Source organism: Coregonus lavaretus, assembly GCF_964263955.1.
Source record: "Coregonus lavaretus genome assembly, chromosome: 25".
Lineage (NCBI taxonomy): Eukaryota > Metazoa > Chordata > Actinopteri > Salmoniformes > Salmonidae > Coregonus > Coregonus lavaretus.
The window spans coordinates 36,198,678-36,214,203 of NC_140012.1; the positions used below are offsets into that span (position 1 = coordinate 36,198,678).

The 15,526-nt window shown below is 42.3% G+C and overlaps 1 protein-coding gene across 1 annotated transcript in view; it reads left to right on the plus strand.

Moving 5' to 3' along the window:
• Positions 1-371, plus strand: part of LOC311100980 (inactive heparanase-2-like) — a gene marked incomplete at both ends in the record, with an annotated part of 123,360 nt that extends 122,989 nt beyond the window's left edge. The window contains one exon of the mRNA XM_084141985.1: positions 209-371. Within this exon, the coding sequence (XP_083998111.1) occupies positions 209-371 (163 nt within the window). The remainder of the gene's footprint in view (positions 1-208) is intronic.
• Positions 372-15,526: the final 15,155 nt, after the last annotated feature.

Genomic DNA, 15,526 nt, shown 5'->3' on the forward strand with positions numbered 1-15,526 from the left:
CTCCTATCCTTCTCCTCTCTCTCCCCCTCTCTCCTATCCTTCTCCTCTCTCTCCCCCCTCTCTCCTATCCTTCTCCAACTCCACTCTCTTCGTCTCTCCAACTCCACTCTCTCCGTCTCTCCAACTGCACTCTCTCTGTCTCTCCAACTTCACTCTCTAACTCCACTCTCTTCATCTCTTCTACTCTCTCTCTCATGTCTTCCTTCAGGTCAGTCCAGTTGAACGGAGAAAGGTTGTTGATGTTGGACAACGAGACGTTCCCAGAATTGAAGCCTCAGACGCTGCGGGCAGGGAGGACGATAGCCATACCCCCTATGACCATCGGCTTCTACGTCATCAAGAACATCAACGCTTATGCCTGCCGCAGATAATCCTCAGCGTACTCCTCCTCACCTTTCACCCCTCACCCATCACCCCTCATCCTTCACCCCCACACTCCTCACCCTTTACCCCTCACCCTTCACCCCCACACTCCTCATCCCTCACCCTTCACCCCCACATTCCTCACCACCTACCCTTCACGTCTCACCCCCACACTCCTCATCCTCACCCTTCACCCCATACTCCTCACCACTCACCCTTCACCCCTCACTCCCACACTCCTCACCCTCAACCTTCACCCCAATACTCCTCACCACTAACCCTTCACCATTTACCCCCACACTCCTCACCCTTTCCCCCTTACACTCCTTACCTCACACCCTAGCCCTCACCCCTTACCCCCTTCCCTCACCACTCACTCCTTATCCCCACCCCCTCCTCCTCACCCCATCACCGCCCACACCGTTGCCTAGTACCGGACCACCCCCTCACCCCTCACCCCTCACTCCTTCATCCCTAGTCCCTAGCCCTTAGTTTCTACCTTCTGGTTCCTTATCACTAGTCCCTAGTCCCTGGTCTGACTCAGAAAGGCTTGCCCTTTGTCCCAGACAAGGGTTGCACTGAATACCTTTCAATAGCTCTCTACACCAACTCCCCATGTGCTACAAAACGGACAGTGATGATTCTACTATTGTGATTTTGTATTGTTTTGTAAAAAGTTATTGAGTTTTGTTATTACAGAACTGCTATTTCAGAAGGTTGTATCATCATCCATGTCCAACAAGACTTATTGTCCATGTCTTTGATCATCAGATCTACTAATGGTCACTCAGATTTGAATCTGCCAACAACTCTTATTCTTTCCCCTTAAAGTCCTTTCAACTCTCTGTTGTTGATACTCTGATGCTCCTGGCAAATGGAGAGACAGAAAGAAGAGAAAACCTGAAGAAAATACAACCAGTCAACCGCAGGACATGTGTTAGCTCCAGCAGCCATGTCTGCTGTCTGATTGAATCATCACTGTGTGTGTATGGTGTGGTATGGTGTGGTATGGTATGGTGTGGTGTGTATGGTGTGGTGTGGTGGGGTGTGGTGGGGTGTGGTGTGGTGTGTATGTTGTGGTGAGCTGTGGTGTGGTGTGGTGTGCGTGCGTGCATGCGTGTGTGTGTGTGAGAGTGTGCGTGAATACCCCTGCTGACGAGCCTGTCCTTGTCTACCATGTCCCTCGGAGATTTGGTTTCTAAATCAGCTTGGCTTACATCTATACCTAAACTGTTCATTGGCAATTGGGAATCTCTTTGTTGTATTGTCGTGGGTTTGTTGTCTGAAGGACAGTTGAAGACAGCAATGCACAGCAGAATGTCCATCTTCAGACAGAAAAGAAAGGGAGAGTCGGTTAATGGTTGATGTTTTTCTGTAACAGGAAAACAACAAACATTGCATTTACGGTATGGCTCTCTAGCAGCAGAGAGCTGGGTCACTATGAACACGTTACTAAAACACTATTCTTGTCAATCAACCTCCCGTTCAGATTCATCACTACAAGTCCATTCAGATTCATCACTACAAGTCCATTCAGATTCATCACTATAAGTCCATTCAGATTCATCACTACAAGTCCATTCAGATTCATCACTACAAGTCCATTCAGATTCATCACTACAAGTCCATTCAGATTCATCACTACAAGTCCATTCAGATTCATCACTACAAGTCCATTCAGATTCATCACTACAAGTCCATTCAGATTCATCACTGCAAGTCCATTCAGATTCATCACTGCAAGTCCATTCAGATTCATCAGTACAAGTCCATTCAGATTCATCACCACAAGTCCATTCAGATTCATCACCACAAGTCCATTCAGATTCATCACCACAAGTCCATTCAGATTCATCACTACAAGTCCATTCAGATTCATCACCACAAGTCCATTCAGATTCATCACTACAAGTCCATTCAGATTCATCACTACAAGTCCATTCAGATTCATCACCACAAGTCCATTCAGATTAATCACTACAAGTCCATTCAGATTCATCACTACAAGTCCATTCAGATTCATCACTACAAGTCCATTCAGATTCATCACTACAAGTCCATTCAGATTCATCACTACAAGTCCATTCAGATTCATCACTACAAGTCCATTCCCATGTACAGGTATGTTATGCTGCTAGCCTTTATGATAAAAATGAAGTATTAATATTAATAATATTAAATACTACTTATTATTGTTTTGTACAGAATTCCCTTAGTCGGTGTATCATCATTCTATTTGAATATGTAATATACATAAAAGCGTGTTAATTACAGGAGATGCATGCTTGAAGTGTTTACTTACATATAATTGTAATTTAAATCAAATGTATATTTGAATGTAATTATTTTTTATGTTGAGGAAACTAAATTGAACTGGTACCTTTTTGGGTGAGACTAAAACAGAACCCTAAGTCAATCAAAAATGACAGCATAATGCATGGTACGGTGTACTGTAACTATTCTTTAGTGTAACTTGAAGTTCATCATCTTACAAGAGATACTGTACCGTGTACGCATGGGGTTGGGAGAGATGAAACATTTTGTTTTTCAGAACATTTCGCCTGAATGTGTTAAATAATAATAAGCATATGTTTTCCTCCTGAATGTGTTTCATTGTTCATGTAGAGTTGTTCATATTTCCTTTTTTAAAAGAGCATTATTTTATTGTGTAAAGTGTGCAATTGAGCATTATTTTTTGGAAAAGAAAATATATACAGCGATATTAAAATTATTACAATAACGTTAATTGTAATAGGTGTTTCCATTGTGATACTGCTTTACTTTTGTTTGGGGGTTTTGTTGATATAACAAAGCACATACTGTATACAGTAGAAGATTTGCAAAGTCCTATTGGTAAAATCCTACTGCAGCTATAGGCAAAGTAGACCTACTTAGTCCTAGATTTAATCGGATCAAGCGTTAACCGGGCGATAGCCGACAGCCACATAGCTGGTGTTTTGGCGGTGTCGGTGTCGGAGGTGTAACTGAGTTGGAGCTGCCAAAACTGTGAGCAGCTAATCTTGTGATCCTCGTCACGAAGCCACACCCATCCCACTCGAGTTAGAAGTTCAGAACGAGAAAGTGTAGGCTATATAGAAATAATGACGCTCGAATTGAAAATTATTAAACGAAATAATGAGGATTTTTATCAGCCTAATCGAGGTGTAGATTACATCTCACATTCCAGTGTTCGAACTTGTTAACAAGGCTGCATGGGATTTCTCTTAATACGACTCCGTGCAGCCAATGGCAATGTCCACTTTAGGTATAATTCCGGGAGCCGCTTGTGGATTTGACAGCCCTAACGCACTTCCACCTCTGACACCATCAAAATATCAGCTATGTGGATGTCAGCTAAAGCGGATCTGATTGAATTGGGCCGTTAACACAAATAGTATCGGCACGCAACTGTACCTGTCTGGTTACTACTAATGTATGGCTAAAACTATGCCAAAGCACATTTTTCTGTGTTAATAGTATTACTGAATAATAGCATTAAAATGCCCTAGAATTAAATAAATCAACATTCCATGATCTCGGCAAGGTTACTGAGTGTAAATGGAGAGAAGAGAGGAGAAGAGAAAAGACGGGGCAAACAGGACCACGAGTTAGTGAGTCGGAGGTGAGAGGATGAGAGGATCTATATGAGTTAGAACTGCTCTTGTTAAAGCAGAGAGAGCACTCACAGTGACAGTAGGAAGCAATCAGAATGCACTCACACACACACACACACACACACACACACACACACACACACACACACACACACACACACACACACACACACACACACACACACACACACACACACACACACACACACACACACTTTCTCCTTATTTCTCCCCAGTTCAGCCAGCCGGTGAATCAACTAACGTAGCATCAAAGAGTGCCGCCCATGTCTCCAGTCCCGGCACTGGAATACTCACAAAGAGAGCCAGGGGTCACACACAGACACACACACACACACACACACAAATGCACACACACACACACACACACACACACACACACACACACACACACACACACACACACACACACACACACACACACACACACACACACACACACACACACACACACACACACACTCACAAACAAACACACACACACACTCACAGCCCCCAGCAGATGTAGGGCAGCTGGAATCGGGCTTTGTTGTGGGGAAGGAGGGCCCTGCCCTGTCCTGTCCTGTCAGAGAGAGGTAGAGATCCAGTGGTTGATGGGTAACATTCGCTGGGCTCGGCCCTGCCAGGCTGAGTCAGTCCCCAACGCTTCAGAACCAGGTTAGGAGAGAGCTAGTATGGGCTGTGGTGGGATAGGAGTGGACCATAGACCAGACACTGTACTGTTTAGAGTTTACGCTGCTGTGAAAAAAATTATATATATATATATATATATATTCTAAGTGACTGGATTTCCACCGAATCAAGATTGTCAGAGTTGGGCTTGAGTACAACAGTATGTGGCGCTCATGTGATAGTTGAACAGTGTACTGTTTTTCATTGAACATTTTGAAAGTGTGATATTGTGTTGGCAGTCATTCAAGAGTCATGAACCTGATCACTGAACTGCGGCATGCACAGATATGTGAACTTTATTTTGCTTTTATATATTTATCACAGACCTGTTCAGAAATTAGCCTGAAGAACCCAGTCTACATCCCACATATGGTTAATCTTAAACGGGCCAACCTGGTTGACTTGTAAACAGAATACCAGACTCATTCACACCTGGATTTAACCAGCAGTCCTTGTAAGAGAAAGGAGTTCTCTCTCTCTCTCTCTCTCTCTCTCTCTCTCTCTCTCTCTCTCTCTCTCTCTCTCTCTCTCTCTCTCTCTCTCTCTCTCTCTCTCTCTCTCTCTCTCTCTCTCTCTCTCTCTCTCTCAAGCATACACACGCATGCACATATGTGTGTGTGTGTGTGTGAGAGAGAGAGAGAGAGACACGAACAAACATACACAACCAAGAGAGAAATAGCCCAGACACACTGATCTCAGGACACATATTCAAAGTGTAAACCGGGCCTGGCATTTCTCAGGAAAACAACATCAGAGGGATGCCACAGTTGATTTGATTACAACTCCCACGACTCTGACACACATACAGGGATGAGCTGACACAAACAGTTTCTGCCAAGAACTTGACTTTTCAAAGTACTACAACTTGTATTTCTCATGGCTGAATTCATTGGATAAAAGAAGGAAAAAGACTTCACATAGTCAGATTACCTGTAGTGTACTGAAGTGAACACTCAACCTATAGCTCATTACATTTTACACTATCCAGATCTGACCCATCTAACCCGCTCTCATCAGGCCATTGTGGGAAACTTCTGTTTGGAAAGCTCAACTTCTTCAAAAACAGTACATTGTGATAATAACCTCTGCGTCCTTTGAGCCAATCTGATGGTGACACGGTTTAGTACACTACGGTGGTGTACTGGATACCATTGCGTGACAGAGGCTCTTTAGCAGAGGTAGCTGTAACCATACCCTGGCTAACTCTGTTTATACTGTGTGATCCGTTTTGAAACATGCGAGGATGCCTTTCTTCTGCTAGCCAACATGGAGGACTTTGCTGTGTTTACTCTGTGTAAACAGTTGTCAGATTAAATAAGACTTCCATGAATGTCCAATCGCTGGAAATTGATGGTACAGATTAGGCTGTGCACTAACAACATTTGAACCCCTGGCTAGCATGGACAGTGAGACCAAAGCAAGGCTAATAAAACATAAATATTGATGTTAAAATGCAGCTAGAATAACTCAATGCTTTCCTTCTCTCTGGTTGGTAGACCCAGACATATAAATGGTCTGCCAGATTCTAAACTCAGATTATTATAGAATGTTCCCGCAGATTAGTTCTGCCTATGAATTTATATATTTTTAAAAGATAATTTTCTAGGAAACAAGGAACATTCTGAAATTCCCCACGGCCTTAATTTGCGGGTGTGTGTGTGTGTGACTGCTCAACGATAGTTGCATAATCAAGGTTACATTTGTAAAACTCTGAACATCCTTTCTAATAATAATGATGTGCCTCTCTTGACAATGAAACGAATGATTCTGCTCCATGTATTGGCTAGGCTTCATCTCATCTGATATAGCACTGTACACCTATTACTCTTACAAGGAAGTAAATGAATGATGAATGAAATCTCTCTCCACACACAGACAGACAGACAGGCAGACAGACAGGCAGACAGACAGACAGACAGACAGACAGACAGACAGACAGACAGACAGACAGACAGACAGACAGACAGACAGACAGACAGACAGACAGACAGACAGACAGACACACACACACACACAGACACACACACACACACACACACACACACACACACACTACCATAATACATTCCAGGAATACCAGATCATTATAAAACTGTCAGAATCATATCAGTCTAGTCTTCAGCACATGACTTTAACTCGACTCAATTACTACCCTAATGAAAGGATTACCATTTCAGCGTCTGGCAACCTACGTCAGCACCTTTGCAGTTTCAAATATTATTTTACTTATTTTATTTTAGGCTTCTTCAAAGAAAATATACATGTAGTGATGTCCTATGTTTTTTTGTGTGATTGTATTGTAATTTGAAATGAAATAATATATATATATATATTTTAAATATATACAGTGGGGGGAAAAAGTATTTAGTCAGCCACCAATTGTGCAAGTTCTCCCACTTAAAAGATGAGAGAGGCAACTACGTCAACTATGACAGACAAAATGAGAAAAAAAATCCAGAAAATCACATTGTAGGATTTTTAATGAATTTATTTGCAAATTATGGTGGAAAATAAGTATTTGGTCAATAACAAAAGTTTCTCAATACTTTGTTATATACCCTTTGTTGGTAATGATACAGGTCAAACGTTTTCTGTAAGTCTTCACAAGGTTTTCACACACTGTTGCTGGTATTTTGGCCCATTCCTCCATGCAGATCTCCTCTAGAGCAGTGATGTTTTGGGGCTGTCGCTGGGTAACACGGACTTTCAACTCCCTCCAAAGATTTTCTATGGGGTTGAGATCTGGAGACTGGCTAGGCCACTCCAGGACCTTGAAATGCTTCTTACGAAGCCACTCCTTCGTTGCCCGGGCGGTGTGTTTGGGATCATTGTCACGCTGAAAGACCCAGCCACGTTTCATCTTCAATGCCCTTGCTTATGGAAGGAGGTTTTCACTCAAAATCTCACGATACATGGCCCCATTCATTCTTTCCTTTACACGGATCAGTCGTCCTGGTCCCTTTGCAGAAAAACAGCCCCAAAGCATGATGTTTCCACCCCCATGCTTCACAGTAGGTATGGTGTTCTTTGGATGCAAATCAGCATTCTTTGTCCTCCAAACACGACGAGTTGAGTTTTTACCAAAAAGTTCTATTTTGGTTTCATCTGACCATATGACATTCTCCCAATCCTCTTCTGGATCATCCAAATGCACTCTAGCAAACTTCAGACGGGCCTGGACATGTACTGGCTTAAGCAGGGGGACACGTCTGGCACTGCAGGATTTGAGTCCCTGGCGGCGTAGTGTGTTACTGATGGTAGGCTTTGTTACTTTGGTCCCAGCTCTCTGCAGGTCATTCACTAGGTTCCCCCGTGTGGTTCTGGGATTTTTGCTCACCGTTCTTGTGATCATTTTGACCCCACGGGGTGAGATCTTGCGTGGAGCCCCAGATCGAGGGAGATTATCAGTGGTCTTGTATGTCTTCCATTTCCTAATAATTGCTCCCACAGTTGATTTCTTCAAACCAAGCTGCTTACCTATTGTAGATTCAGTCTTCCCAGCCTGGTGCAGGTCTACAATTTTGTTTCTGGTGTCCTTTGACAGCTCTTTGGTCTTGGCCATAGTGGAGTTTGGAGTGTGACTGTTTGAGGTTGTGGACAGGTGTCTTTTATACTGATAACAAGTTCAAACAGGTGCCATTAATACAGGTAACGAGTGGAGGACAGAGGAGCCTCTTAAAGAAGAAGTTACAGGTCTGTGAGAGCCAGAAATCTTGCTTGTTTGTAGGTGACCAAATACTTATCTTCCACCATAATTTGCAAATAAATTCATTAAAAATCCTACAATGTGATTTTCTGGAGAAAAAAAATCTCAATTTGTCTGTCATAGTTGACGTGTACCTATGATGAAAATTACAGGCCTCTCTCATCTTTTTAAGTGGGATAACTTGCACAATTGGTGGCTGACTAAATACTTTTTTCCCCCACTGTATATGCCCAAATGCGCGGCGTCCTATGTAAACGCTATACTGTTGAAGTTGGAAGTTTACATACACCTTAGACAAATACATTTAAACTCAGTTTTTCACAATTCCTGCATTTTTTATCCTAGTAAAAATTCCCTGTCTTAGGTCAGTTAGGATCACCACTTTATTTTAAGAATGTGAAATGTCAGAATAATAGTAGAGAGAATGATTTATTTCAGCTTTTATTTCTTTCATCACATTCCCAGTGGGTCAGAAGTTTACTCAATTAGTATTTGGTAGCATTGCCTTTAAATTGTTTAACTTGGGTCAAACGTTTCATGTAGATTTCCACAAGCTTCCCACAATAAGTTGTCAATAAATTAAATGTAATACAATGGCAATCCGGGTTATATGTTAAAATCCTCCGCATGAACTGCCGACATTATTACGCATATTAATTGTTAATGATGGAAAATAAGATATGCAAGATATTTGAATAGATATATATTTTTTAATAGTTATATACACTGCTCAAATAAATAAAGGGAACACTAAAATAACACATCCTAGATCTGAATGAATGAAATAATCTTATTAAATACTTTTTTTCTTTACATAGTTGAATGTGCTGACGACAAAATCACACAAAAATTATCAATGGAAATCAAATTTATCAACCCATGGAGGTCTGGATTTGGAGTCACCCTCAAAATTAAAGTGGAAAACCACACTACAGGCTGATCCAACTTTGATGTAATGTCCTTAAAACAAGTCAAAATGAGGCTCAGTAGTGTGTGTGGCCTCCACGTGCCTGCATGACCTCCCTACAACGCCTGGGCATGCTCCTGATGAGGTGGCGGATGGTCTCCTGAGGGATCTCCTCCCAGACCTGGACTAAAGCATCCGCCAACTCCTGGACAGTCTGTGGTGCAACGTGGCGATGGTGGATGGAGCGAGACATGATGTCCCAGATGTGCTCAATTGGATTCAGGTCTGGGGAACGGGCGGTACACAGCATCAATGCCTTCCTCTTGCAGGAACTGCTGACACACTCCAGCCACATGAGGTCTAGCATTGTCTTGCATTAGGAGGAACCCAGGGCCAACCGCACCAGCAAATGGTCTCACGAGGGGTCTGAGGATCTCATCTCGGTACCTAATGGCAGTCAGGCTACCTCTGGCGAGCACATGGAGGGCTGTGCGGCCCCCCAAAGAAATGCCACCCCACACCATGACTGACCCACCGCCAAACCGGTCTTGCTGGAGGATGTTGCAGGCAGCAGAACGTTCTCCACGGCGTCTCCAGACTCTGTCACGTCTGTCACATGTGCTCAGTGTGAACCTGCTTTCATCTGTGAAGAGCACAGGGCGCCAGTGGCGAATTTGCCAATCTTGGTGTTCTCTGGCAAATGCCAAATGTCCTGCACGGTGTTGGGCTGTAAGCACAACCCCCACCTGTGGACGTCGGGCCCTCATACCACCCTCATGGAGTCTATTTCTGACCGTTTGAGCAGACACATGCACATTTGTGGCCTGCTGGAGGTCATTTTGCAGGGCTCTGGCAGTGCTCCTCCTGCTCCTCCTTGCACAAAGGCGGAGGTAGCAGTCCTGCTGCTGGGTTGTTGCCCTCCTACGGCCTCCTCCACGTCTCCTGATGTACTGGCCTGTCTCCTGGTAGCGCCTCCATGCTCTGGACACTACGCTGACAGACACAGCAAACCTTCTTGCCACAGCTCGCATTGATGTGCCATCCTGGATGAGCTGCACTACCTGAGCCACTTGTGTGGGTTGTAGACTCCGTCTCATGCTACCACTAGAGTGAAAGCACCGCCAGCATTCAAAAGTGACCAAAACATCAGCCACGAAGCATAGTAACTGAGAAGTGGTCTGTGGTCACCACCTGCAAAACCAGTCCTTTATTGGGGGTGTTTTGCTAATTGCCTATAATTTCCACCTGTTGTCTATTCCATTTGCACAACAGCATGTGAAATGTATTGTCAATCAGTGTTGCTTCCTAAGTGGACAGTTTGATTTCACAGAAGTGTGATTGACTTGAAGTTACATTGTGTTGTTTAAGTGTTCCCTTTATTTTTTTTAGCAGTGTATATATATATATAGAGGTGACAGCATTGGAAATGCTTTTGGCGGTAAATCTGCTTCTGTTTTGTGGGTGGCACTGTATGCTGTTTTCGATGGATGGGTCCTGGCCTCTCGGGGCCCTAGGGATCCGGAGGGACGTGGGTGGAATGCCGATTACTGGGATGACGGCTCAACTTGGGATGGGGAGGGGCTTTAGCGGGGGAATTAGTGGAGAACAATTGAAGGGTTACTTAGTAGCAATGCAAATATCACGGTACAGCTATATGGACACTCAATCATTACGGTATTTTTTATTGGTAAATTTACAAACATATATAATGATAAATAGACTTGCAACTTGTATCTCATTATGTTGTATGGTGAAGTAAGTATAGCCAGTTATAAGTGTAATGGCTTAGCTGATAATAACAAAAGAAGAACAATATTTACATGGCTCAAAGAGAAGGAATATAATATCTATTGTTTACAGGAAACTCATTCAATAATTCTAGATGAAGTTGCGTGGAAAAAGGAATGGGGGGGCGAAATATACTTCTCCCATGGGCAAAGAAATTCAAAAGGGGTGATGATATAAAAAAGTCATTTCGATCCGAATGTGCAAATTGTCCAAATAGATACACAAGGTTGATGGATTATTTTAAATATGTTATTGGACCATAAACTGATATGTCTCATTAACCTTTACGGACCAAATAATGATGATCCACACTTCTTTTACTATATATTATAAATCATCAACCCTGCAAGCAATTCAAGACAATATTATTATGGTGGGGGATTATAATACTGTTTTAAATAGCTCAATGGACCGTAAAGGAAATCACACCACAAACAATCAACCACATGCTCTTAAGGAAATTGTGAATGTCATGGATACATTAGAACTAGTAGATATATGGAGGCTTAAATATCCTGATCTAGTGAGATATACATGGCAGAGACTCAATCAAGCTAGTCGTCTTGACTTCTTTCTTATCTCATTCTCGTTGGCACCAAAAGTTTTTATAAGTGTTGATAGGGGACAGAATGCGGTCGGACCATCATATAATTGGCATATACATTACTCTTACTGAATTTCCACGTGGGCGAGGATATTGGAAATGTAATCAAAGCCTATTGGATGATAATTTATTTTTAACTAGGACAAAGGAATTTATAACTGACTTTTTCCGACATAACATAGGTACAGCAAATCCCCTTATTGTATGGGACACCTTTAAATGTGCCTTTAGAGGCCATGCAATTCAGTACTCATCTCGAAAACAAAAGCAATTTAGGTCAAAAGAGTTTATACTAACAAAGGAAATAGAAAGTCTAACAGAACAGATAGATGGCAATAAAAACTGTAACATAGAGGCTCAGAATAAATTAGAGGAAAAACAAAAAGAAATGGAGAAACTTATTCAAGAAAGATCAAGTGTAATATATTATAAAAAATAAAGCAAACTGGATGTAATATGGGGAAAAATGCACCATTTTCTTTTTATCTTCAACATAGGAATGCTACCAAAATAATTTAATGAAACTGGTTCCAATTGACGGAGTCACCCATGATTCACCAAATAATATTTTGAAGGAGGAAACAAAGTACTTTAAGCATATGTTTTCGTTTCAGTCGCCTCCATCTCCTCTAACTGAAGCTAATTGTAGAGATTTTTTTGCTATTAATAATGTAAAAATCAACAGCCATACAGAAAGACTCATGGGAAGGTGAAATTATAGAGGAGGAACTTCTGGATGCAATTAAAGACTTTAAGTCTGGGAAAACTCCAGGGTTGGATGGCATACCAGTCGAGGTATACGAAACCTTTTTTGATATACTAAGAGGACCGTTATTAGCATGTTTTAACCACTCCTATGTACAGTGGGGAGAACAAGTATTTGATACACTGCCGATTTTGCAGGTTTTCCTACTTACAAAGCATGTAGAGGTCTGTAATTCTTATCATAGGTACACTTCAACTGTGAGAGACGGAATCTAAAACAAAAATTCAGAAAATCACATTGTATGATTTTTAAGTAATTAATTTGCATTTTATTGCATGACATAAGTATTTGATACATCAGAAAAGCAGAACTTAATATGTCGTACAGAAACCTTTGTTTGCAATTATAGAGATCATACGTTTCCTGTAGGTCTTGACCAGGTTTGCACACACTGCAGCAGGGATTTTGGCCCACTCCTCCATACAGACCTTCTCCAGATCCTTCAGGTTTCAGGGCTGTCGCTGGGGAATACGGACTTTCAGCTCCCTCCAAAGATGTTCTATTGGGTTCAGGTCTGGAGACTGGCTAGGCCACTCCAGGACCTTGAGATGCTTCTTACGGAGCCACTCCTTAGTTGCCCTGGCTGTGTGTTTCGGGTCGTTGTCATGCTGGAAGACCCAGCCACGACCCATCTTCAATGCTCTTACTGAGGGAAGGAGGTTGTTGGCCAAGCTCTCGCAATACATGGCCCCATCCATCCTCATTTTACTTTTACATTTTAGTCATTTAGTCATCCTCCCCTCAATACGGTGCAGTCGTCCTGTCCCCTTTGCTGAAAAGCATCCCCAAAGAATGATGTTTCCACCTCCATGCTTCACGGTTGGGATGGTGTTCTTGGGGTTGTACTCATCCTTCTTCTTCCTCCAAACACGGCGAGTGGAGTTTAGACCAAAAAGCTCTATTTTTGTCTCATCAGACCACATGACCTTCTCCCATTCCTCCTCTGGATCATCCAGATGGTCATTGGCAAACTTCAGACGGGCCTGGACATGCGCTGGCTTGAGCAGCGGGACCTTGCGTGCGCTGCAGGATTTTAATCCATGACGGCGTAGTGTGTTATTAATGGTTTTCTTTGAGACTGTGGTCCCAGCTCTCTTCAGGTCATTGACCAGGTCCTGCCGTGTAGTTCTGGGCTGATCCCTCACCTTTCTCATGATCATTGATGCCCCACGAGGTGAGATCTTGCATAGAGCCCCAGACCGAGGGTGATTGACCGTCATCTTGAACTTCTTCCATTTTCTAATAATTGCGCCAACAGTTGTTGCCTTCTCACCAAGCTGCTTGCCTATTGTCCTGTAGCCCTTCCCAGCCTTGTGCAGGTCTACAATTTTATCCCTGATGTCCTTACACAGCTCTCTGACCTTGGCCATTGTGTAGAGGTTGGAGTCTGTTTGATTGAGTGTGTGGACAGGTGTCTTTTATACAGGTAACGAGTTCAAACAGGTGCAGTTAATACAGGTAATTTGTGGAGAATAGGAGGGCTTCTTAAAGAAAAACTAACAGGTCTGTGAGAGCCGGAATTCTTACTGGTTGGTAGGTGATAAAATACTTATGTCATGCAATAAAATGCAAATTAATTACTTAAAAATGTTATTTTCTGGATTTTTGTTTTAGATTCCGTCTCTCACAGTTGAAGTGTACCTATGATAAAAATTACAGACCTCTACATGCTTTGTAAGTAGGAAAACCTGCAAAATCGGCAGTGTATCAAATACTTGTTCTCCCCACTGTATATATATATGTGTATGTGTATGTGTATGTGTATGTGTATGTGTATGTGTATGTGTATGTGTATGTGTATGTGTATGTGTATGTGTATGTGTATGTATGTATGTATATATATATATATATATATATATATATATATATATATATAAAATGGGGGATTGGAAGTGATGCAGACAATTACATTGATGGAAGTTACAATCTATCTGCAATATTAAGCTACCAACCCCCCCCCCCCCCCCCCCCCCCCCCATATATGTGTATGTGTATGTGTATGTGTATGTGTATGTGTATGTGTATGTGTATGTGTATGTTTAAAAAAAAACGACTAGCTTTCTACTACAGGTAAAGGTTAGGTCACGCTGAAGGAGGGCTGCTATCCCATGATGCCTCACTCCACGTACTGTCTGCCACTCTGGCCTGGAATCACTCTGGTGCTGCTCACTAAGGTCTGTACACACACACACACACATGTACATGCATACATATACTCATGGGTTAGAAAGAGGTAAGCAGATCATGACAACAACATGGGATGTTATTTTAGATCAAGCCAGAAGATGGCAGTGATGTGTCACTATGAGATAAAACTTCTCTCTCTCTCTCTCTCTCTCTCTCTCTCTATATATATATATATATATATATATATATATATATATATATATATATATATAACCTGGCCATATTAGTCTATGTGTTCCTGGATGCGTTAGAGAAGCGTCTGAGTGAAGGTCTGGAGGTCTCAACTGCCCGAGGCCAGACCCCCATGCAGGACCTCTGCAACAAACTGGAGAAGCTCATACAGGTGTGTGTAGTGTATACAGTCCTAGCTGTATATGGAAGCGTCATGTCATTTAAAAAAATGTCTATCCTCAGTGACTTAAAAAAAATGTCTATACTCAGTGACTTAAAAAAAATGTCTATCCTCAGTGACTTAAAAAAAATGTCTATCCTCAGTGACTTAAAAAAAATGTCTATCCTCAGTGACTTAAACATTTTTTTTATCCTCAGTGACTTAAAAAAATGTCTATCCTCAGTGACTTAAAAAAAATGTCTATCCTCAGTGACTTTCAACGTGGCACCGTGTAGCTCAGTTGGTAGAGCATGGCACTTGCAACGCCAGGGTTGTGGGTTCGTTTCCCACGGGGGGCCAGTATGACAATGTATGCACTCACTAACTGTAAGTCGCTCTGGATAAGAGTGTCTGCTAAATGACTAAAATGTAAAATGTAAAATGTCATAGGATGCCACCTTTCCAACAAGTCAGTTCGTCAAATTTCTGCACTTCTAGAGCTGCCCTGGTCAACTGTATTGTGAAGTGGAAATGTCTAGGAGCAACAACGGCTCAGCCGTGAAGTGGTAG